The sequence below is a fragment of the Hippocampus zosterae genome, chromosome 1 (genome assembly GCF_025434085.1).
Source record: "Hippocampus zosterae strain Florida chromosome 1, ASM2543408v3, whole genome shotgun sequence".
Classification (NCBI taxonomy): domain Eukaryota; kingdom Metazoa; phylum Chordata; class Actinopteri; order Syngnathiformes; family Syngnathidae; genus Hippocampus; species Hippocampus zosterae.
In genome coordinates this window covers 14,533,048-14,557,423 of record NC_067451.1, presented here as the reverse complement: position 1 = coordinate 14,557,423, position 24,376 = coordinate 14,533,048, and the positions used below count along the sequence as shown (strand labels likewise).

The 24,376-nt window shown below is 43.0% G+C and overlaps 1 protein-coding gene across 1 annotated transcript in view; it reads right to left on the bottom strand.

Moving 5' to 3' along the window:
• gpc3 (glypican 3) overlaps nucleotides 1-24,376 on the bottom strand; it is a 103,226-nt gene that overhangs the window by 25,135 nt on the left and 53,715 nt on the right. The window contains exons 4-6 of the mRNA XM_052071553.1: nucleotides 17,610-17,752; nucleotides 17,196-17,321; nucleotides 11,060-11,171 (exon numbers count right to left, since the gene is read on the bottom strand). Coding sequence (XP_051927513.1) covers nucleotides 11,060-11,171; nucleotides 17,196-17,321; nucleotides 17,610-17,752 — 381 coding nt within the window. The remainder of the gene's footprint in view (nucleotides 1-11,059; nucleotides 11,172-17,195; nucleotides 17,322-17,609; nucleotides 17,753-24,376) is intronic.

The following is a 24,376-nucleotide window of genomic DNA, read 5'->3' as shown; positions in this document are numbered from 1 at the left end:
TGAAAAAGAATGGAATTGATGTATCTTTGTCACACTGCATCAGTCGAAAGCTGCTTCTTCTGGTGTGCCCGCGTTGTCTCCCTGGGACCAGTCTAAGAGAGACAGCTATACCGATCATTGAGTCATTATTCTGAAGCCCACAGAACTAGGCCATACTTTGCAGCAGCCGGTCATTTTACAATGGGATGTCCTGCCTTGAAGTGAGATTCATACTAACGTTTCAACTACTCTCTAAGCTCATCCATTCGGCACTAGTGCTGTTCTGCGCAAAGGACAATGACCATATGACAGCGAGTACTGTTAATTACTACACTTAGTGTCTTCAAAACAGCCAAACAACTGTCGAAAGGAAAGCCCCGCTAGTACTTAAATGCGAATGCTAATTAGCATCCATCTTACAATTCTTGAACCCTTTGACCAAAAGATTAGCACAAATGTTTCAACAACAATATGTCGACAAATTGCAGTTCTCATTGTTTTGCGTTTAATCAGTTTCATTTGCTAGCTTCAAGTCTCTTTTTTGAAGATTTGCTCAACTATTTGTCAAATTGCTGTTTTGTGTCAAGTGTGTAGAGTTGAGGCCCCTGCCACCACACAGCGCTCCTATCTCAAGTTTGTGCTGACAAGTCAGAGCAAAAATTGAACGACAGCACGTATCCCAAAACGTGTCGGGTCACTCGCATCTCAAGGCAGCACTGTATTAGAATTTAAATGTGAATGTTGGTCAGAATTTGATTGGTGGGCCTTGCAGTAGTACAAGAAACAACAGTGATTGGGATCGCGTTAATATTGAAAAGTCTGACTCCCAAAACTGTTCATGAAGGTAATAAAGGAAATAGACCTTCTACACCTTAAATTCTAAACCAGGCAGCCAGGCAGGCGGGCAGCCCGACTTAGTAAGATACATAAAGTGTGACAGCGGACACTTTTCCACGCTCTGAGTCATGGAAAGCTCCAATGCAGAGTTCTGCAGTCTCACCTGCAGCTCACGGCTCATCACTCAACTAACTTTTATTCAATGTGAAATGTATAGAGGGAACAAACCGCTCTCTCTCTCTCTCTCTCTCTCATTCTCATTCTTCTCTTTGACAGCCCAACAAACCAGCCCGGCCCCACCCAACCCCTGTCCTCCTTAGCGTGTCCACAGCTCAATATGTCACGCAATGGTCGCTCAGCCTCAGACTGTCAGACAGTTAACGCAGACAAGATTAATTTCCTGATGTTAATTCAAGTCGTAACACAAACACAGAGAAGAAAAGCAGCTCTGCGGTCGTTAAACTGGGTGCGGACCCACTCCACCTTTTGTGACTAAGCCCACAACTTTATTTCCAGACTCCTCTAGCTGGACTGAAAACTGGAATTCATATTTTGCTGGCAGTCACTTTGTTTCTTGTTTCAATTACCTTTGGAAGGGAAACTCTTGAGCCATTTACATATTTTAGGCCTATCAGATTAAATCATTTGTTACCGTGCCATCCTTCGCTAATTAAAATGCAACAAGATATGTGTGTTTATTTCACAAGACTCAGCTCAGTTTAAAGAGTGAATGTAGTGCCCTGTCTTAAAAGGATTTGCTATAGCAATGATTTTCAACTGTTGTGAGGCCTATGAAAATGTTGACTAATTTCTGTGAATGCGACTGATTGGCTGCATAATGCTGAACAGTTTAAAAAGACTCATTCCCGTCCAAGCGGCTGGATGTGAAATCAGATTACTCTTCTCGGACAATCTCTTTTTGTCTGCTAGCCATCTCCTTTGCACGGTATCGCGGTGGTTCCCAGAGTCATGTGTTGGTAAGAAACCTTCCGTTTAGCAGCAGTTGTCCACTGCATGAGAATCCCATGATCACACGTAGGGAGCCGACAGACTCAGTCGGGTAAAACAATATATTTCGGACTCTCAACAAAGAGCGCATATTAGAGATGGGCCTTTGACTAATGCTATCTCACATGCACAAAGATATTTTAAACGCATTTTCACCTCACTCCGATTTAGTTTAAAAAAAAAAAAAGAAGACATCTTGACAATACATCACTTGTCTATCATTTTATGAGGTTCAACATGAGGCAATAACACCATGGGACATGTTTCATATTGCACTCAAGATCATGTTGCACATTTCGAATGGCACACGACTTCCTCGTCTTTCCCTGTCTACACACTAATGCAGAAGACAGAGATTTTGGAAAGTCTTTAGTCTGGCCATATTTCCCCAAAAACTGAGTTTCCAAGGCCCAAAAACCCAATTTGCATGTGAACAAGATCAGCATGCAAAACTATGGCTACAATGCCTTGGCCTTGACCATTAAGGGGTAAAACCTTATTCTGATTCATTCATTATTCAATCAATATACAGTACTGTGTGTATTTTTTTTTTGATGACGGACAAGCTCTCTAAAGAGTCTGAGCTCCCGTTTTGAAACCAGCGGTAAGGAGGCGTGTTGAGCAGCAGTATAAGGGAAGCACCGCATTTTGAGAAAGAATATCAATGTGTGATGAACGAAAAGACCACCCAGCCATGCACCCATCCATCGACTATTGCGCTTGTACCCATTTGGGTCACGGGTAAGCTGGAACCTATACCGAGTGAGTTAGGCGAAGATGCAGAGTATACCTTGGCCTGGTCGCCACCCAATCACTGGGCACATGTTGACAAACAAGTATGCAGACTCAAAATCACACTTTTGGGCAGGTTAGTCTTCAATTATGCGAACGTGCAAGTTTTTGGGAACATAGGAGGAAGATGAAGTTAAACAAAAAGACCATTCAGCAAAAATAAATAAAACAATACACACATATGGTCATGAATTATTTTGGGGCGCGAGTTACTCTCACTTCATAGAAGACGCCGCCTTGTTTTTCTTTTGACCCGTTGCTGACAAGGAGCACCACTCCATGTAGCAAATTCTTAATAATTACTTCAGGAAGAATTGATAACGTATAATGTATGATAATAATAATGTATGACGGCAACACAATCCAAACAAAATTAAAGTTTCCCAGTCGTCCTCGTGGGACTGGTTGATGCTGTTGTATTACCACGACCACCCCACCCCCCACCCTTTAGTTTGAAGGGAATGGTGAGACAATTGTCAAGCTGAAGACCAGGAGGGCAGACCAGGCACACCGCATCATTTAATGTGTCCTGCGAAAGCAGCTCGTGAGCATCAAATTCAGGCTTCTTGCCAAAATCGCAAAATTGTCTTCTTTAATAGTACTGACAATCGCAAGCGTTTTCTGTTACCAGTCCCCCTTTTGAAATAAGATGATTAATGGTTTAAGTAGTGAACTAGTCATCCTTCAATTTATTGTGTGTTAGTAAACATATTAGGCAATTAAGTTTATATGGTTTCACAGTCATAACTGCCCTCTTAGAGAAGCCATCACCGTATTAAAAAATAATGAGTATGACAACACTGAGGGGGCAGAAGTGATCCATCAAAAAATGCCACACACAAAGTGGCCAATTTAGGTTGCAAATGCTGACTAGTTGCTTTGCATGAGTTCAAAAAGCAACCTTGTTTTTTAGCCTGATCAAAATGCAGATGATGCGGCTTTTTAAAGGATGGCGTCCCTTTGAGCACCTTGAGCTGCATTCAGAAATGACATATTAGAGATGAAGTCAACAAAAATGGTCAAAGATTCAACTACACAGGGCAGACAAAAGTGGTTGAGTTAACAATAAACACTAAACGTGTGATATTTAGTATGTTGATGCCGCATCGATTGCCTTTTAATAACATAATTGCCTTTTATATGTTTTTGGACAAACAACAACAAAAGACAACAAATTCAACAAACTGGAAGAGCTCAGTTAAACCTCTGTGGATTATCATGACCTGGATGGTTGAGAATCTACACAGAAATCAAGAGAACGCAATGACTTAGCAGGCTCAATGGCATTTAACCCATTCAGTACCAGGCATTCTGGACCAAGTCTGAAAAGACGTTTAAAAACGTCTTTGGGAGTGAATGAGTTAAATTGATATTGCGAAAGTAAGCAAAACATGACCGAAGCAATTATGCTATTAAGCATAATGTCATTATGCGTGGAAATCAAATTTTGTACACCTAAAGTGGTACAACTCTGTGTTGAGTAAATCTACTAATTTGCTTTCGGCAATGATTATTAACATCCCGCCTAACATACTGTTCACTGAAAAATATTTGATGAATTTACCAGTACTCGATTTTATTGTGTCAAGAGGTTGCATGAAATAAAATTATCTGGATCCAAATAACATTTTTTTTTACTCTGATTTCGCAGGAAAAATATTATCTGAATCCAGATGACTTTTTTTGTGCAGCCACGTGATGAAATGAAATTGAGTAAATTCAACACACCATTTGTTTTCAGTGTATATGTACACCTCGCATCAATAAATTGGAGTTGGGTTTGTTATAAGAGTAAAACCACATTTTTGTGCAGAACACGTTAATAGTTGACTTTACTTTGCTGATTATGAGTGATCGCTCGAAGACAAAAATGCCAAGGCCGATTTATTTATTTGCTCCACATCTAATCATGACAGACTCAACACAACCTGAGGGCCAAACGGCGGCTGCTGAGATGAAAAGCCAAGGACTTTGAGGGGCAATGAAAAAAAGTTAAGGGAGTGCAAACACTCTGACAGGTCCGGAGAGGAGCCTCTACTCTGCTGTGCCTGCCACAAACAAAAGGCGGAGGAGGTCTGTGACCCTCACATAGAGACCCTCTGATGACCTAGCGCAGACAGGAAACAGGAAGTGTGACCCCTGACCTCTTTGTGGGGGAAGGAATCCTGTTACACGGGAACATGTGACTGCGCCCGGTGACAACACAACAAGCTCAGAACGTCAGGATTGCAACAGGAAAAATTGATACATTCATCTACCTTGTGGCAAACTTATAAAGAGTAAAAAAAAACTAAATTAAAAACGGTAAGCTTGAACCGAGAACAAAGCATCATGGTGAGGTAGGCTTTTATTTAAAGAGCATTTTTAGATCGGTTTAATTGAAAATTATGCTATCCAGTTCAAATCACTCCTGCTCATTTTGAATGATAGCAAAGTTGACTCTCCTCAAACTGAATCAGAGGTTTGACTTACTCCAAATCAGAGGTTTTGAATTCAGACCATGTGATGTAACACCAGGTTGCGCGCGGGTCTCTTTCTGCCATCAGGCATTAAATCACAACAAAAATAAAAGATGATGATTGCTCAAATTAACTTAATGATGCCTTTCTTTTTTTAGCGAGTAATGTGGTCATTTATCGTTAAATCAAGATGAATGATGCAAAGCAGAAACGGGGACAGCGCGACGGATGAGTGGTTCGCACGTCTGGAAATAAACGAATAAGGTGGTGGGTCAGATGGGAAGAAAGGAAGGAAAAGGAAGAAAAAATTTCAAATGGAGACAATGGAACAAACAATGGTCAATATAGTCTATTCTATTCTGAATTAGATATTTACTTTGTGTTCATGTAAATGTTTGACAAAGGCAAAGTAATACTGTGGATTGGAATAAATTCAAATTCAAGGTTTGAACCCAATCATGAATATCATTTGTGGGGAAGTAACCAAATTAGTTGAAACGGATTTGTTATTTCAAGTTGTTACAAAGTATTTTTCAGCGCAGGCACAACTTTTATAACCCTGCCGTGTCAGAATTACACCTTGTGCAATGGGGTGGCCGTGGTGTGGGAGTGGTTACAGAGAAGTCAGCCTGACTTGAGCCAAGAGGTTTGAAACGGGGGGGATAGGCAGACTAATTGGGAGGAAAAGGACCTTCACATGCTCCGTCTGACCTCCCAGCCAGCAGGGGAGAGGGCTGCTGTGGTACTATGTGGACGTGGGGACGTCTGGGGGCAGTGGGGGGTTATCTGGTCGCTAGATTCCCAAAGTTAAAGAACCATAACTTCAAATAACGCCTCCAATCTTAAACCGAGCATGAAGCCCAAAGCCACCTGACAGGATAACGTGCGTGTGGCGCTTTGACAAGGGAAATGACTGCGCCTGCATAAATGCCCCCCCTCCTCCTCCCCATCTCCTCAGAGGTTTACACCAGGTGTCACACTTCATTTAAAAAACCCTCATGGCTTATCACCCGCTTATAAATATAGCAGAATAACAAGCGCTCCTTCCTCCTCTGCTTCAAGGGCAGCCTTCCTCACCCACATAAAACCGAGGAGGGCAAGAGGACGAAGGCCCCGAGGGGGTTTGTTAAATGACGCTTGGTAAATAACATCAAACAGATTTCTGCCGCTTTGACTTGAGGCAGCATAATGGCTCGGTGAGCGAGTCGACATTGACAAAACAGGCCCTGTCTGACACCTTTGGTGTCTATTAGTCTTGATTATAAGCACACCCGGTAGGAGAACGCCAACGAATGCTGGCACTCTTATGAAACGGTTTCTATTTTATATCTGCAGTAATTATAACACGCAATGCGTGTGTCACGTAATTTAAAAGCGATCTGAAGAGCCGGTTTATGCTCAAGCCATCTGGTTGTATGTCACGGGCATATGTAAAAAGTATGGGTTATAATTAGAGACGCACGCATGTAAAAAAAATACACAGACACACACACACACACTGAACATGTACTGTGTTCCCTTTGTGTGTGTGTGTGTGTATTCTATATGAGTTTGCATAAGGTGTCACGCACATACTGGCCAGGCTCTGGTGCCTCTGAGGAAGTGAGACTGTGCGATGGAATTTTTGGCACTCAGGACGTGGTTTATTTTCCACCCCGGATTCCTGTTCTACCTGCAAGATTTTCCCAGGTTCTGGCTTCAATTAGCCTGGGAAGCTGGAAAGAGGGGAAGGGATCTCGGGCTTTAGAGGGAAGGACGAGGCGGGAGGGAGGCGAGGGAGGGAAGCGCGACAGAACTGGAGTCTGTCACACACAAGTCGGCACAGCTGGAGTGTTGGAAAGAGGGCCAATGAGCCCGCAGAGATAAAGGACGCTTCCAAGTTGTAAAACTTTTAACACGGAATTCAAGGATGGGTTAATCTGGTAATGAGAGAGCAATTTGAACAGTTTGTGATGAAGGAATTTGATGTTGCCCAAATAGCAGCCATACAAAGACTTCTTTCATACCCGTTGTGTTGTTGTTAATGTATCTCTCTAAAGAGCGTCGCATAGCTAAGTCGAGCTTGTCAGAATAAGTCCCAAGAGGTCTGACCCTCTAAATTGCAAATTCATCCAACAAATGAGTGGGAAACACTCTGTAATCAAAGACCAATCACATAATTGCTCTATTTTGCCACTAGCTCAACCATCTCCTGTGAGATTAGTTGTTCGGAGTTGAAACTTGATACCCTGGGAAGTTCAACAGATGTGGAGCTAAACAAGCTCATCTCTGCAGAAGAAGAAGACATCATCAAAATAATATGTTCTCACTTGAAGGCCCGCGTCACCACACGGGAGCTGTCTGGGCCACTTTTCATAACGGACACAGCGCAAGCAAGGCGTCAGGACACACGGCGGAGGCGATGTGTTGTGTTGATGTACACTTGACCGTGTCAGCTCTGACATATTTCAAACCGCACAGACAGGACCTCACAAAGCGACAAAAAAGTACCACGGCTCCTCAAAGTTTTGGGCTGCTTCAAGAATTTGTGAGGTTAAAACAGAAGGAAGCAAAGTTGCTCAATCCATTTTTTTTTTTTTTGGCAGATCATGTTAAACTTCGGCTCAGGAATCTTATCAGCAGTGACAAGCGTGAGAAAAGATATATTAGTTCTTTTTGGTATTTTCCTTCGGGTGCCTCTTCCAGATAGACTCTGTGACTGTAGATACTGGGATCAATGCTGACAATGTGAGAAATGACACATTTCCGCTGCATAGCTTGCATTTCTCACGGTTTCCATCAGAGAGGCACTTGGAGGTGGGGAGGAAAAAAAAAAGACGATACACATTCCAAATGCGGTCTGACAATTGGAAATGCATTAAATAGTCCCCACAGGAATCTGCAGAGAAAAAGTGTTGATTCCACGGAGAAACGATCCTGATTTTGCATAGAGCAAATTATGATTCTACGGCATGAAAGTTGATTTTCTGAAGGCATTAAAATAAAGACCTAAAAGACCAGTTACAACGCAAAATATCTGCAAAACCAAAACACTGAGGAAAATTGCGGTGATAAAATAATCATCGTCAATATTTTCAATGTCACGCTAGGGCAGACGAATTGAACAGTAATAATTATTTTAGATTTTATTTTCATGATTTCTAAAGTGCAAAACATTACACCAAATATGGGTTGAAGATAGAACAAGTAGTTTTAAAGCAAAGACTGAAAATGGACACTAACCACTTGACCTGGATATTATAAGCATTCTGCATACATGTATGATAGTTGTCATTCAACCAACATTTATTACGCGCGGCGATGACCTGACGTCATCTTTAGTGGACATCTCCGTTATGTGACGGCATCTTTGCCAGTGTTGGAATCCAATGCGTCTGTCCTCAATGTTCTCCCTCTGTTCTGTTCTTGACTGCTTTTCCCTTAATTCAGTGTGTGCTGGGCGTCTCCCCAATCATGACATCTGTCTCAGCCACACACCTAAATGTGACTGACTAGGGGGCAAACTGTTCAGATGGACGGAATATTGCATCAGAATCGAACTTGGTTCAACCCGTTATTTGAGTTTAGCCATATGGCCGCCGAATGCGTCGCCTGAATGGATCAACACGCTGCGTTGAACTCGGAATTTGGCAGCCTGGCCCCAAAATGAGCGCCACTAAAATGATACATCTGAATATGAATGAATACACACTCCATGCTGGCTCACCTGCACTTCAAATGTGTCACAAATCGCCATCCCGTCATCATGGTAACACAATGCTGTAGTTGCTAGAGACAAGTACCCTGCAGTTGCTCATGAGTTTGAGATAGGACGCCCCGCCCCATCTCAAAGCGGGCTAATTTTAACAGGACTGTAAAAAACAGGGTGAAACATAAGGAACATTGCATATTTTGTCTCGCATCAACATTGAAAAACTGTGCTTACGTAACAGTCATTTAAACTTCCCTAGACTATGGAATTGGATTGCTTGACTGCAATTTGCGAAGAATTCTCCTTACTTTGTGCACCGCTGTTAGACGACTCTGCTGTGTAAAAATTTGTCTTGACAGCTGGGCAGTAAATGACTTAACGGCAAATGAAATCCGCAATCAGTTTTTCATCAGATGATCTTCCAGGATTTTAAAACTCAAGTAGAGTTCATGCAGACGCCAGAGTTAAAGGTGGACAGTAATATCAGGAATCTATTTCCAGAATTAAAGAATGCGCGCGCACGCACACGCACACACACACACACACACACATACACACACGCACACACACACACACACACGCACACACGCACACACACACGCACACACACGCATGCACACACACACGCACACACACACACATGCACACACACGCACACACACACACGCACACACACACAAACGCGCGCACACACACGCACACGCACAGTGTCTGCAACACAATGAGGTTTGTCGTCTTAGCAAAAGACAAATGTCATCACTAAGAAATATGATCTCCATGACAAATAGTTCACATGAAGTGGAGCAGCTCTGCTTAATATCATATTGTTAATAATATTTGTCTCTAGCGGGGCTGGGCTGTTTTCAAAGGATTAGTTTGTGTGAGGGTCCATTATAACTTTGTTATACAGCAGCTCCAAAAGATAAAAAGAAAACAAACAAACCCCCATAATATAGCATTGAAGGGGGCATTGTTATCATTTTTCTTTGATCATATATTCCATGCAACCATTTTGCACAGCACTCGTTCTCATTCGGGTAACGGGTGAGCTGCAGCCTATCCTAGCCAGCTGACTTTGGGCGAGAGGAGGGGTACACACCGGACTGGTCAACCGTTCATACTCACATTCACACCTGACAATGTTAAATATTCATTTGAGGCAGGCATGCTCATCACTTGCCCACCATGCTGCCCCTTTTATCATATTATCACAAAATAATTGTATTTTGTTGGATGAGGAGTGGACACATGCATTTGTCAAATCATTTCTTGCATATATCTAGAACAAGCGTCAGCTCGTACCAGTACGTAAATAATTATATATTGATGGGCAAAAATAATCCCAATGTTGACAGAAAAAAAACCCACCCGCATTGTCAAAACAGAGTCAAACTGAGTCATGAGTGGGAAACGTTAAAAATAACAAGACAGGAGGGGAGTGAACAAACTTCCAACAATGATGTTAAAAGCCTGACTTTCCAGCAGGACTATAAGCATGAGGTCATGCTGAAAAACAAAATTACAGTCGGAAACCACAAGCCTCTGTATTTTTTCTTGAGAGTTTCTTCTTGTCAGAGGAGCTAAGAGGGTCGGCAGCTGCTCTTTGGATCTTTCAGGTTGTTTAAAGCCGAGAGAAGTATTGTAATCCACCAAGACAGGCCTGCAGCGCTCGCCGGCTCTCGCTCTCTCTCATGCACACACACACACACACACACACACACACACACACACACACACACACACACACACACACACACACACACACACACACTTTAGGCAAATGTGTCTGTGTTTGTGGTGCTGTGGTGATTCAGTATGTTGACAGCTACAAGTTGTACCACCGGGAAGCGGGAAATTTGGCCACAGCCATTGCGTAATACATCTGCCAGCTAACTTTGAGCCTAGGTGCAAGCATTTCTGGTTCCTGCCCGCCACGCTCCAAAAGGTGGTTTCCATGGTGATGACAGTATGAAATATAGGTCTCTAACACTAAAAATAGCCAGAGCACACTGTGCGATTAATTTTTAAACGTCAAAACAATCTCAATCGCCCTTGCAAGTGTCCTACACTGGCCCCACTGTTGTGAATTTGTGTCTGAGACCACACACAAAGGGTTTTTTTTACAAGTTCCTGCCTCTAACACAAAATGGACAAATGTTCACTTGTCTGTGCTAACCGCTGCATCACCTGAGTGATGGCTCACAGGTAAGTGCACACACATACACAACATAAACTTATTCTACATTACATAAAAGAATAATAATAACAATTCCAAAAAAATCATAGCACTCACCTGGTTGATGTGCTTGAGTTTGTCTATCATCTGACTGATGACTGGCTCGAGGGGCTTGTTGTTTCGGGATTCAGAACCTGAGTGTGAGCGCTTCAGGTTGGGCCCCGAAACCCTGACAGAGCAGCAAGACATTATGTTGCTGAATTAGAAATACAGTCATTGGCATAGGGCACTGACATCAGGGTGTAAAAAAAATGAACACTCGACCATAAAGTTAAAAACTGCTTGATACAGTATTAAGCTCAAACTGCATTGTATTGAGAGATGTTTCCAAAGCAAAGGGCATTGTTCATAAATCGAAATTCCAAGTATTCTTGCCAAGTACTAACTCAATATATCCATCCATCCATGTTCGATTTTTTCGGTTGCGCTAGAACATAATCCAAATGGTAGACAAACACCTATACACACTCACATTGACACCGATGCAGAATTTAGTTTTCAATAATGTGAAGGAAAGCCGGAGTTTCTATAGAAAACTCATGCAAACTCAACACCAGAAGGCAAGAGTTGAGATTTGAACCGCGAACCTCCCAACTGTGAGGCAGACGCGCAAATTAGTCCACTGTATTGCATGTCGTTAATATCATAATATCCGATCCACTGAAACACCTACAGACATAATTTTGACCTCAGGAAAAAGGGATCAATGGTTATAAATATAATATAATATAATATAATATAATATAATATAATATAATATAATATAATATAATATAATATAATATAATATAATATAATATAATATAATATAATATAATATAAACATAAACATAAATATAAATATATTTGACTCTAATCAGGAGAGGCCCTTGGGTTCACACTAAAACAGTTCTGTACTAGAAGACAAAAGCTGGCCAGTGGCTACCCACAGTCTTAATAAATAAATAAATAAAAATATATTTTAAAAAAATAGATAAGACAAAGCTAAAACGTTGATGACAGCGTCTGCTCAAACGACATGGGGGTTGTTATTATTCTCAGGGTAAGCGACTAAAACTTGAAGTTTACTGCCATCTCGTGGTAATTATGTAAATCGCAAGCCCTCTCTTTCGAAATGTAAATAAATCTCTTGTGATTCATGTATATTTACAACTTAACACAAACGAAACGCATCCCCCTTCATTTAAATAATAACATTGTTTTAAATAGTCAACGGAGAGTCCCCTGTTCAGTGCCACCTCGAAAACAAGGGTATCCAAGGATATTTTTTTCACATCTTTGCAGATTTCTCAAAAGTGACAGAACCCCGAATTTCATGTTTACGTTTGCCAGTCCAAACCATTCTTGTAACTCTGCACCGCACAGGATAAACATTTAGAAACATCCGCTAGTCAGGAAATTGACGACTGAGGATTGGGGGGGTTTGCCCCAATTAGGAAATAATTATTTCCAGTGTCAAACGTTTGCCATCATAAATCTTTTTTCTTTGCGTGATTTTGGTATCATGTCAACACTCTCACCTGTGATATTAGTGAAAAAGAAGCCACGGCTACTTATTAACATACAGTACTGTAACTTTGACAACTTGGAATGAAATCCAGCAGGCCTCACGTGTACACACACACACACACACACACACACACACACACACACACAAAAGAAATTTACCTTCAATTTCCATTAAGCAGACTTTTTCTGTGCACTAATTCCGGCTTTCCATTAAATTCAGAAGACGGTTTGCCGAATTATTTATTCTTCTTATTAGGAACAATCTCCACCCTTTTCCGCTGCTAATTATCATATTAATAATGGAAAGGGGTGGGGGGGGGGGTCCATTTAGCTAAGGATCAGGGGATGTGTGGGTTGAGGGGGGAGATGGATTAGAAGATGGAGCTAAGCTAATGTTCCATATAATAGTTCCCTGTAATGTTACTAGATGCAACATATTGTATTTATATATTTTGTTTTCTAACTATTTTCATGTTATATTACTTTGATCCGATTATTCAACCAAAATTAGACCGGCTGATACAGCTAATTCTCAACAGAAGTGCAGCTATTTCCACATTACTTTGGTTGGTTTATTGAACATAAAACATATACAGTAACAATTTGACAGAAAATAGGGTAAATAAAATAGTAAAAAGAAATAAATCGGTCTTCATTAAACACAGTTATTATGTTCAAGGGAGTAGGAAGATGGCGCACACCCGACTGAGCTAACAGGTACGGACAGGGGTCACGCTTTTTTGTGTTTTGCCTCTTCTGTTAATGCAGCCACTTGACATCTGGTGAGAGAGCCTTCAGTGACACAGCCCTCCAAATCCCTGAAACACCCTCCCGACTGAAATCTGTGACATGACTTCCCTGATAATTAGTTTTTAACAAGTTTTTAACAATTAGTAGTAGTAGTCGTCGTAGTGCAGTAAAATTATAATGAATGAATACCTCTCAGATAGTCCTATGGGAAGATAAAGAATATCAGACAGTGGCCTCCTATGTTGAACAGCCAAATTATTTAAAAAAAAAAATCCTCATCTCACCCCTCGGGTGGTGTCCGTCCCTCATTCAGCTCGGGTCCTCTACCAGAGGCCAGGAAGCTTGAGGGTTCTGCGCAGTATCCTTGCTGTTCCCAGCACTGCACATTTCTGGACTGAGATGTCCGATGTTGTTCCCGGGATCTGTTGCAACCACTCATCTAGTTTGGGGGTCACTACCCCGAGTGCTCCGACCACCACAGGCACGACAGTCACCTTTACCTTCCAGGCTCTCTCCAGCTCCTCTCTGAGCCCTTGGTATTTCTCGAGTTTCTCATGTTCCTTCTTCCTGATGTTTCCATCACTTGGGACCGCTACATCCACTACAACGGCTTTCCTCTGCCCTTTATCTACGATCATATATATATATATATATATATATATATATATATATATATATATATATGGGCGGCCCGGTAGTCCAGTGGTTAGCACGTGGGCTTCACAGTGCAGAGGTACCGGGTTCGATTCCAGCTCCGGCCTCCCTGTGTGGAGTTTGCATGTTCTCCCCGGGCCTCGCGTGGGTTTTCTCCGGGTTCTCCGGTTTCCTCCCACATTCCAAAAAAACATGCGTGGCAGGCTGTTTGGACGTTCTAAATTGTCCCTAGGTGTGAGTGTGAGTGCGAATGGTTGTTCGTCTCTGTGTGCCCTGCGATTGGCTGGCAACCGATTCAGGGTGTCCCCCGCCTACTGCCCGAAGACGGCTGGGATAGGCTCCAGCACCCCCCGCGACCCTAGTGAGGATCAAGCGGCTCGGAAGATGAATGAATGAATGAATATATATATATATATATATATATATATATATATTAGCTGGTTCGCCGCCCTCCGGGCTTATCAGCTAGTTCCTGCGGAAGGCTGGTAAGGTGGGCCTTCGGCCCACAAAAGTGTTGTTGCTTGGTTCAACTTTTTGTTCATCTTCATTGCTTATCGCGAAAATAAAGAGATGTTTAGCTCTACTAAATAACTAACAATTTCATTGCAATGCTTGTGGGTAGACAACATTTTTTCGCTAAGATGCCCGTGCGATCGTAGTGAGCCACTGCCTGAGCGGCGCAGTGGCGGCGCGCAGTGGCGCGGTGAAGTAGGTACGTTTTGAAAAGGGACAGACGGAAGGACAGACCGCGTGCGGGACGACGCGCAATATATATATAATATATATATATTATACATATATATATATATATATATACACACCGGTATATAGGATATTTTTCTATTTCCATAATTTCCAATGAGCAACAAATGAAATGAAAGGAGGTTTAACTCTGAGATTGGACATCATGTCTTCGACACACATACCAAAGAATGTTCCGTATCTATTGTACACCAATCCTTGTGTGACTCAAACTGAAATAAACACTGGTATCTTTTGCTTTCTCCGACCATCTCTTCCCCCAGATATTGAATGTTTAGACACCACAAAACATTTTCTCTTCCATCATTTATCCCTCGCGCGTATGCAGAAGAGGATATGTACTGTTGGAGATCACACACCGCTCCAATCTATCAGTTATCAGCGTGACGCTGTTTGATGTGCTGAAAAAAGTTGCTCCTGTGATCTTAGCTCGGACTGGTATGGTAAATACGCCTGACAAAAAGTACTATATTTGGCCTTAAGCTCGCAATGGGAAAAAATGCAAACATCCAACCCTTGATTTTTCCAGGACTCTATAAAAAAATGTTTTTAAAAAATTCCCACAATGAACCGCGCGAGACAATTTGAAGAAGATCCTATCTGTAATTGTAATGGAGTATAATCCAACACAAATCGTAGAGTAAAAATGTACTTTGCTGTTTTTACGCACACGTGCCATACGAGGTGATACTGAGAATTTTTTGCCGGGAGGTATTGTAATCGCTCCATCATTCACTCTCCACTGCAGCCCACCTACACGCTCCTATCACGCCGTTAAGTCCAGCTTGTAATCGTCCCCTCCGGACAGTCATGCCCCTCACCAGCACCGTGTCTCCTCCTTAAATTCGCTATCTTTGCGGCAGACTCCCACAGCAGCTGCCCTCTTGAACAAGAGGTCAAAAATTCACCCGGAGCACATTTCCTCTAAAACGTGCCAGTGCAAAGATTCAACTCCAAACAATTTCAAATGGCAAGCTGTACTTCCATTGGGAGGGTATGGGTGCCAAATTAAAAATGGTGGTGTGAAAGGATGAACAGAAAGCAGCAGCGTGGTCATACCTGGGGTATCATTTTCATGTCTGGGATCCTTCTGACATTCTCACATGGGACAGAGTATTCTTAGAGACCTTGTTACACATTGTTTGCGTTAACTTCAAATTTAAAGAAGATAAAATCGATTTGAATGCAAACTCTAAAACAACACTATCATTCATTCATTCTTTCATCTTCCGAGCCGCTTGATCCTCACTAGGGTCGCGGGGGGTGCTGGAGCCTATCCCAGCTGTCTTCGGGCAGTAGGCGGGGGACACCCTGAATCGGTTGCCAGACAATCACAGGGCACACCGAGACGAACAACCATTCGCACTCACACTCACACCTAGGGACAATTTAGAGTGTTCAATCAGCCTGCCACGCACGTTTTTGGAATGTGGGAGGAAACCGGAGCACCCGGAGAAAACCCACGCAGGCCCGGGGAGAACATGCAAGCTCCACACAGGGAGGCCGGAGCTGGAATCGAACCCGGTACCTCTGCACTGTGAAGCCGACGTGCTTACCACTGGACTACCGGGCCGCCCTCAACACTATCATCTAACAGTAAAATAACATTCAATTGTGGCAGTCAACTTGATTTAAAATCATTACTTTCAAACCACAGCGAAGCTAAGAACTTGGCCAAGAAGTCATTGTTTATCATGGTTTCATGATATACGAGTGAAGTGGAATTCTATGGACACCACATGGAGAAATATGGAACAAAGGAGAGACTGATGGAGTCAGCAATTAAGTGAACAGCAAGACGGTGAAAGCATGCCTGATATTAATAGTCCTGTCGCGCCAAAGTCAAGTCACACTGTTGTTGTGTGTAGCTCAATTAGCGCTTCACACTTTCGTTATTGGTTTTCGGGCCAACACAGAAAGGAGCAGTTGAATGTGGGAAGATGATCGTAAAGTTCGATTTTTTTTCATGCACAATTTGTTCCCCCTGATTTCTGAAGTGCTTAGCTCCGCTCCAGGGTGTACCTCATCTGTCACCCAAAAATGGGATAGACTACAAGTAACCCAAGCACTACAGAAATCAATCAAATGCTTTCCGTTTGGACTACCGGGCGGCCTGGTAGTCCAGTGGTTAGCGCGTCGGCTTCACAGTGCAGAGGTACTGGGTTCGATTCCAGCTCCGGCCTCCCTGTGTGAAGTTTGCATGTTCTCCCCGGGCATGTGTGTGTTTTCTCCGGGTGCTCCAGTTTCCTCCCACATTCCAAAGACATGCGTGAGAAGCTGATTGGACGCTCTAAATTGTCCCTAGGTGTGAATGTGAGTGCGAATGGTTGTTCGTTTCTGTGTGCCCTGCGATTGTCTGGCAACCAGTTCAGGGTATACCTCACCTAATTACCGAAGACTGGTTTAGGCTTCAGCACACCCCTTGTGAGGATAAAGCGGTTCGGAAAATGGATGGATGGATGGATGGCTTTCCGTTTGGCCCACATGATCCATTCAAGAAGATACGCCACTGACTTACCTGTCTGTCATTTCTTGGCCGTTCCAGCAGAGAGAGTGGTTTGCTGGGGGAGGCTCTCGGCTGCACAGAGACTCCCCGAGACCACTGTAGAAGGAGCTGAATTCTCTCAGATTAGAAATAAACTCCCTGAAGAAGGGGAAGCAAGAAAATGTCCATCACATGACTCGAAAGAGAAAGCTAGCCAATGAGCTCAGTCCCGCAGGAGAGCAAAAAGTAGCAATGTCTCTTCTCCTAATTGGTGTTAATGTAGGTACTGTGTTGCAGAGGCCAGTGGGCCCGAGCGGCATTGTTACAAAGTGCGCTCGGGCCTGTTACTGCATTACTTATGTGGGGGAAATAAACTGGATGAAACTAGCAGAGTGCCATTTCGGCGCACAAACACGCAACCAAACGAGAAGCCTGTGGTCCGCTCACCTCCGGAGCCCCGCTAAGGTCTCGTCAGGATCCGAGGGCGATGGCTGAGTGTTGCGGGCCACAGAGGCAGCGGGATGCTGGAAAGGAGGAGATACGACAGAGCGGGCGGTCCGCTGTTGAGATTGTCCGCACATGCCGCTCACCTGCAGAAGAGAGGGAGAAAGGACACTGAGAGTGCTTCTATTTTACTTCCAGCTTCCGCTTGTAAGCAGGTTCAATGTCACTCCGTTAAGCGACGACGGCACCACAGGCGCTGTCTGCACTCGATCTGCTGAGCCCCTCTGCAAATTGTCATCTGTTTAGGTGTGTTTATTTTGAGAAGGGAAGAAAGTGGGGATTTGCATAACAAACGCGTCATTGTATCATCCGCCAGCCATTCTTCAGCTTGTCATCCCAACACTCCGAAACGTGAGGCAATAAAATGAGGCCTCTCGTTTGCCACGCTCCCAAAATAAATGCCATTGTGTTTTCACATGGGATGTACATACCAATAATAAAGAAGGAGTCCCACTCTGTCTCAGAGAGATAATAGACTTGGCGCAGCCTTTGCAGGTGCTATAAACATGCAAATTGTTGTTAATGTTTCGCTGTTTAAAGATTTGCTGGTGGTTTAATTTCCCCAGGGGATACTGGCCTGAGCTTAATTTTGCCATTTAGCTTTAACGGCTAATTGCGCCTTGATCTCGTGAAACGGGATAGACTGGTGCTGCAGTAGCACATTACTTATGGAGACTGATGGATCAGTGAATATGTCTATATTCGGAATATGGTGGCACACACTCAGGGATCAAGCACAAATATGCACTCGCTATCATTTAAAGTCTCCATAAGACTTTTACCCCATGACATGAGGACAACCTAATGTAAAAACTCACACAGGCACACATACAAACACACGCATTTATTAACTTGCTGAGCTAAATGGGAGATGATAAAAAAAAAAAGCAAAATAAAAACAATCACACAACAGTACCAAACATACACACAGACAAGCACATAGACTAACTTGTTTCATGAAATCAGCATTGTCAGATCGTATAACAGGTCATAACTTAAAGTACAAAATTGGATGTAACTCGCCCTCACGGGCAAAACACTCATGCCTCAAAATATGGGGTTGGAGGTGAGTCAGACTGCACCGATGGCCCACCGCAGTCAGCCCAGAATATGTATTTGTTATTTTGTTTAAACGTGTACAATGTTTAATTTTGTTTAAGTGACTGTGATTGTTAATAGTTGTTGCTGGACCCTGAACTGGTTGCCAGCCAATCGTAGGACACATTACGGTCGACACTTCATACGTGTGTTGCGGTAACAGGTTTCAATTGTGCAAAGACATTTTCACTCAGCATCGAGGCTCCTTCCCCTGATTTAATATGAGCGGATTCGTGAGGTGACAGCGGCGTCGGCGGATAGCAATGTTCGTGCGACAATAATTCCATGACGTGTGCTCACCCTGCGTTTCACCCTCCCCCACATTTTTCTTTCCTGCTACGTCAACCACTTAATTTAAATAAACTTTTTATATGACTAAAATATGCTATACAAAATCCAAATACAGGTCAGGTAAAAAATAAAAAAGTCATCCGTTGCACACATTTGCTGTGAGCTGGGAGGGTGAGAGTAGTGCGGAATTGCTCACGCAACTTGGAGGGAACACGACCCTACCGAGGATAAGCGGTTCTGAAGATGGATGGATGGTCGGACGGATATATTGTTTGTTGTCTGGTTTGACAATAAAAAACAAACCCACTAAGACAGAGACAAAGACATTTTTCCTCCTCCTGTCCCCAAAAGGTAACATTAGGAGGTCCCCGTGGACCCCACAACAGCCGGAATACCTTAGCAAAATACCCACACCCACGTATCCATGCACTCAAAATTATGAGGTTTCCTTGGTATACTCCCCAGAAAGAAAAGTGGACCTCACAACAAAAGTCAAATGTAACCTAAATTACACTAAACAAACACACGCACGCACGCACACACTCACATAAATACCTATTTATGCTATATTAGGGCCTCATAACTTGACAAATACTTCGCATAAACATACACGCACACACACATTTTTTCTGTCAGTGAATCCTCTTCTCCGACATCCCCTCCTGTAATTGTCCCTGCGGCGAGCACTGATGCTCTCTGGCCATGATTAATGTGATGGGAACCATGTTCTTCTTTTGGTTGGCACGTTCCTTCAGAAGCCACAGGGGACTCTGGGACGGAGCGATTCAGCACAGACGCCCCTCCGCCCACCCATGGGCTTGTTTCGCGAAATCCTCAAGGAAGGGGCACATTATCGGGGTATTAATGTCGCGCAGGGATGGACTAACACGAGCTACAGGGTAGCAGCTGATAAAGCCTGCCTCAGTGGTAGTGCTTAGAAATACCTGCCCAGTTTTATCTTCACTGAGCAGCCTGCCGCACTGATGGTGGATGGGGCCTGTCCACAAGTCATAAAACACACAATCGGGCCTTATGATTTGCGGTGTACAAGCATGCACCTCAGCTCTTCTGAGTCTACATCGCATCATGACGTAAAGCTACAACTGCAAATAAATACTTGGATGAGATGACTTTCATTAGAATTCCACTTGACTGGTCGTAATATTACACTTTTTAGTAAGCAGTTTGAGGGAGAAGATATTGGCCATGAGCAACTTCACTATGGCTCTTCCTTATTTTAATAGACATTTGCAACGAGTGCACTCAATTCTTAACGTACCATTTTGACCTTTGTAGGCACAACTTTCGTGCCCGCCGCACATCGAGTATGCAAACTACAATCGAACCTCTTTCCAACGTATCCCGTTTACGTTTTCACCACGTTTTACGTTCACATTTCCAAATCCCAATTGCACATAATACATTTTCCATTTGCAGATTTTGCTAAAAACCAACGCCGTTCTAAAAATAAACGTCATTAAAATGACTGGATTTTTCCCGCAGCGTCCAAAACAGTCAGTTCCAAACCTTTGTTACCAATTGTGGACCCCGCACCCTTTCATACCATGAGGACCCCCTCACTCATAAGGGTTGACGAGTTCTCCAAATGCAGAACATAACACAACTGATTATTATATGGAAATCTTTTTAATTCTTCTCCATTATTAACAGTTCTTATCCATTATCATCTTCTTAACCGAAAAGAAACATGAAATTAATTTCCTTGCAAATAAATCAAATTTAATAATATAAATTGAAAAAGTAAGAACTCAAAATAAATAAAAATGCTTTTGTTATGCCGCACAAAAAAATGGAGCTGATTATTTGACTCCGTGCCCTTTCAGCGGGCGTTTAAACTTGGCTCCCTCTGGAAACCAGTTGGAGCCCACTCAATCAATTTCATTGACAGATTTATGTAATTATTGAGAATATTTGCTTATCATCTGGGAAATAAAATGAGAAATGTTTGCACATAGCCAGCCACATCAATGTGTTCGGTTGCCCACACTACCGGCTGTGAAACACCGCAATAGCCGGCCACTGAGACAGATGTGGCTCCCAAACTGTTTTCCAAGATCAGATGATTCTCATAGGGGTATGGCCGCAAGCCACACTTCGCTTCGCACAGTCCAGTGAGCAGTTAAAGGCCACTCATTCATTGTTTGTAAGGCTTTAGGCCAGGGGTGGGCAAACTTTTTGGCTCGGGGGCCGCATTGACTTTTAAAATTTGACAGAAGGGCCAGGTCAGCACGAGCTATGGTACATTAAAAAAAAAACTGCATTTGTTGACAGTCCATATTAAACATCAACAGAACAAAAGCATGAACATACTGTATTAATATACTTTTTTTTAATGACGACAGTGTTGTTGATGATCTATTTTAGCCTGTGCATTTCTCCAGATGGGTTGTGATCAGACCAGTAGAAGTAGAGCGATACAGAGGTCCTGGGTGGTCGAAAAGATCACGCCCCCCCCCCCCTGTGTTCTGCAACTTCAAGTCAATGCGCCACCTGGCGGTGAAGTGCCTGTCATTACAAGTCCAATTGAAATGAATGCAATCATTCACATCGAACCTTAATTGTAGACCGACCTTCGGCGGGCCGGATTAAAAAGACCAACGGGCCGGATTCGGCCTGCGGGCCGTAGTTTGCCTCCTTCTGCTTTAGGCACACGAGGTCGGCGCTTAACGAGTGGCAAGCTCGCTTTCATTGAAAAATGTTTTCCTCAACTGTGTGTTGGGTCAGTACGTGTCGACCGGAACTTGTCTAAATGCAAACGATACACAGACCTGCCTGTTCAGTTGCTCCAAAGTACCGGTAATTCATTGTTCGGGAAAATATGTTCACCTTTTCAATGGAGGCGCCTTAAGCATGAATCCTTTTAGTGCACATCTGTCTCCTTTGTTTTTCAAATGGACCAATTGATGTCCTGTAGGTGGGCAGTGATGTCACGGTAAATGACTGGATCAAAAGAGTCAGCACAGAAGAGTCAGTAGTGTGGGTGCCAGATAATTCATTCAATCCGTCTGTGATGTCTCTGTAATATTTGAAAAGCGCTATACAAGTGGCAGCCCATTTACCCTGACTGACCTTGATAAATCGATCTTTGACTAAAATGTATCAAGAATTTCTATTTGCATACCCCTAACTTTGATGAAGGTGCTCAATAGTGGATCCATGCCTGTCTACTTGTACGTTTTCCCCATATTTTATATGTTTTTTAAAATAATTTAAAATTATGTACGGCGTATTACAACTTTTATACGGGGGGAAAAAAAACGATTGTGAACCATCTCACGAAGACCACTTGGGCTCAAATCCAAATCGTCTCACCTGCTAGTAGCCAACGACAATGCCGTCGTCGATCGCTACTATTGTCATGGCAAACCAGCAAAAGTAATCCTCAATCGTATTTTTTTTTTCATCGCTGCATGCGGTCGGATTGATAAAGCATGATGTGTGCATGCGCGGTAAACCGATGTACGGGTTTTTGTTGCTTTGCAAGGGGAATCGTAATCATTTATAAGGGCAAGTATTAGCCAAGGTTGACAGGTATGTGGATCAGATATTCTAAGGTCAGATTTTTCTGAATTCAGACCGTTAACCTATAGTACAGGATGAGTTCTTGCAAAACAACTTAAGTTGTTTAAGTTCAGATCAACTTGTGAGTCAATCAGTTTCATATACTTTGGCTTCACATGAAAAAGAAGTGACACAAAACAAAAATTACATTCCAAAGTCATTCATCTGCCACGAAGAGTAAAACAGATGAGTCAACGATGCGATTCACAGCAGAGTTAAAATAGAGATCTGCTTCCTGGCAAGGTTATGAAAGTTCTCCTATAAGAAAAATTGATTTCACAGTTTTCACTCACAGTTCCGTAATTTCTGAACCATTAGGAATTGTTAAATGCATGGCTTCCACTTTTTAGCCACCGCTTATGGTACTGATAAAACATCAAAAAGATTTGAATGTGTTTAATACACAGTAAGACCCATAACTTTCCAATTAGGGTGAAATTATGAGGCGATTACATGCATTGCACGTTAACGAATCTGTATTTTAGGGCAAATCCGGGGTAATTGCGTTTTGCAGCCGGTATATTTATAGAGGCCTAAATGTGAAGTACCGTAAATAGGACGCGTTTGAGTAAACTGGCAATCAGCAAGAGTGCCAGTATTAAGTGACTTGATTAACAAAACCACATGCTTCTGCATGGTAAAGATGGGGACAGTTTGTCTTCTAGTAGAATTGTCTCATGACCTGTTATGTTTTACAAGCTCATAGGAGATTGTTTTGCTTTGGGTTTTTCCCCCCTGAATCACGTTCTGATTTCCTGAGTGAAATATTTATTAGGATTTAGTCAGATCTGCCTGCACAACAGCCAGGGAATGGCAAATCAGAGAACTGAGGAAAGTGAAGAGTTCTAAAAGCATGTTACTGACGCAGTGACAAGACGTGGCATTATAGCGCGCTTGCTGCTGTGTCTGGTGTGAAATGACACATAACAGACAATCTCCAACAATGCCGGCCAGATTCATCATCTTTGTGTCACAGTCGACTTCCCGTCTTCATTTGAGCCGAGGCCTGGCTGGGTGATGAACGTCTCCTCTGCACCCATCTGTCCCTCGTCCTCTTGGGTTCCCCCCCCCCCCCCCCCCGGCCACACTTTTCTTTTATTCTGTCCCTGTCTTTGTCGCTCCTTTGCTCTTCTTTCTCCTGAGTAACTGATAAAAATAGAGCTTCATAAATCATGCATCTTCTCTCGCAGCCAAGCGAATGAGCGGCAGAAAAAGAGGGAATGAAAGAGCGAGTGTAATGTTCGGAGTGAGATGTACAGAGTGAGGTGGATGACATCAAACTCCGAGAGAAAGGGTGGGAAGTTGACAAGGGGATAGATTGGAGCTGCGGGGCTCTTGGCTGCCCTCTCTTTTCTCGCCGAACAGGTTGATTCATTCTGGATTTGTGCCGGGAGGAAGAAATGAACATTAATATGCTGGGGGAGAAGGCCGCCAGACTTATGATGGTCACCCCGCCAGCAGAGTCCATGTTTAAAGTGTTCACAGGCCAGACGCCTCTCTCTCGAGTGTGCTCAGTCAATCTGTCTATCACTGTGGGTAACACAGTGCATCCCGAGAGGGCAGGTTAAGTGAGAGGCTCGAAATCACATGAAACTACCAAACAAGGCAACATAAGAGGATCCTTTCAGAAACTATTGAAGTAGACTTCAAAAGGATGTTTTTTTTTTCTTTGCAAGGTAGATGCTTACATGTCAAAGTCAGGCTAAGAGTTTGTAAGTAAAGCGCATTTGCAATGTTTG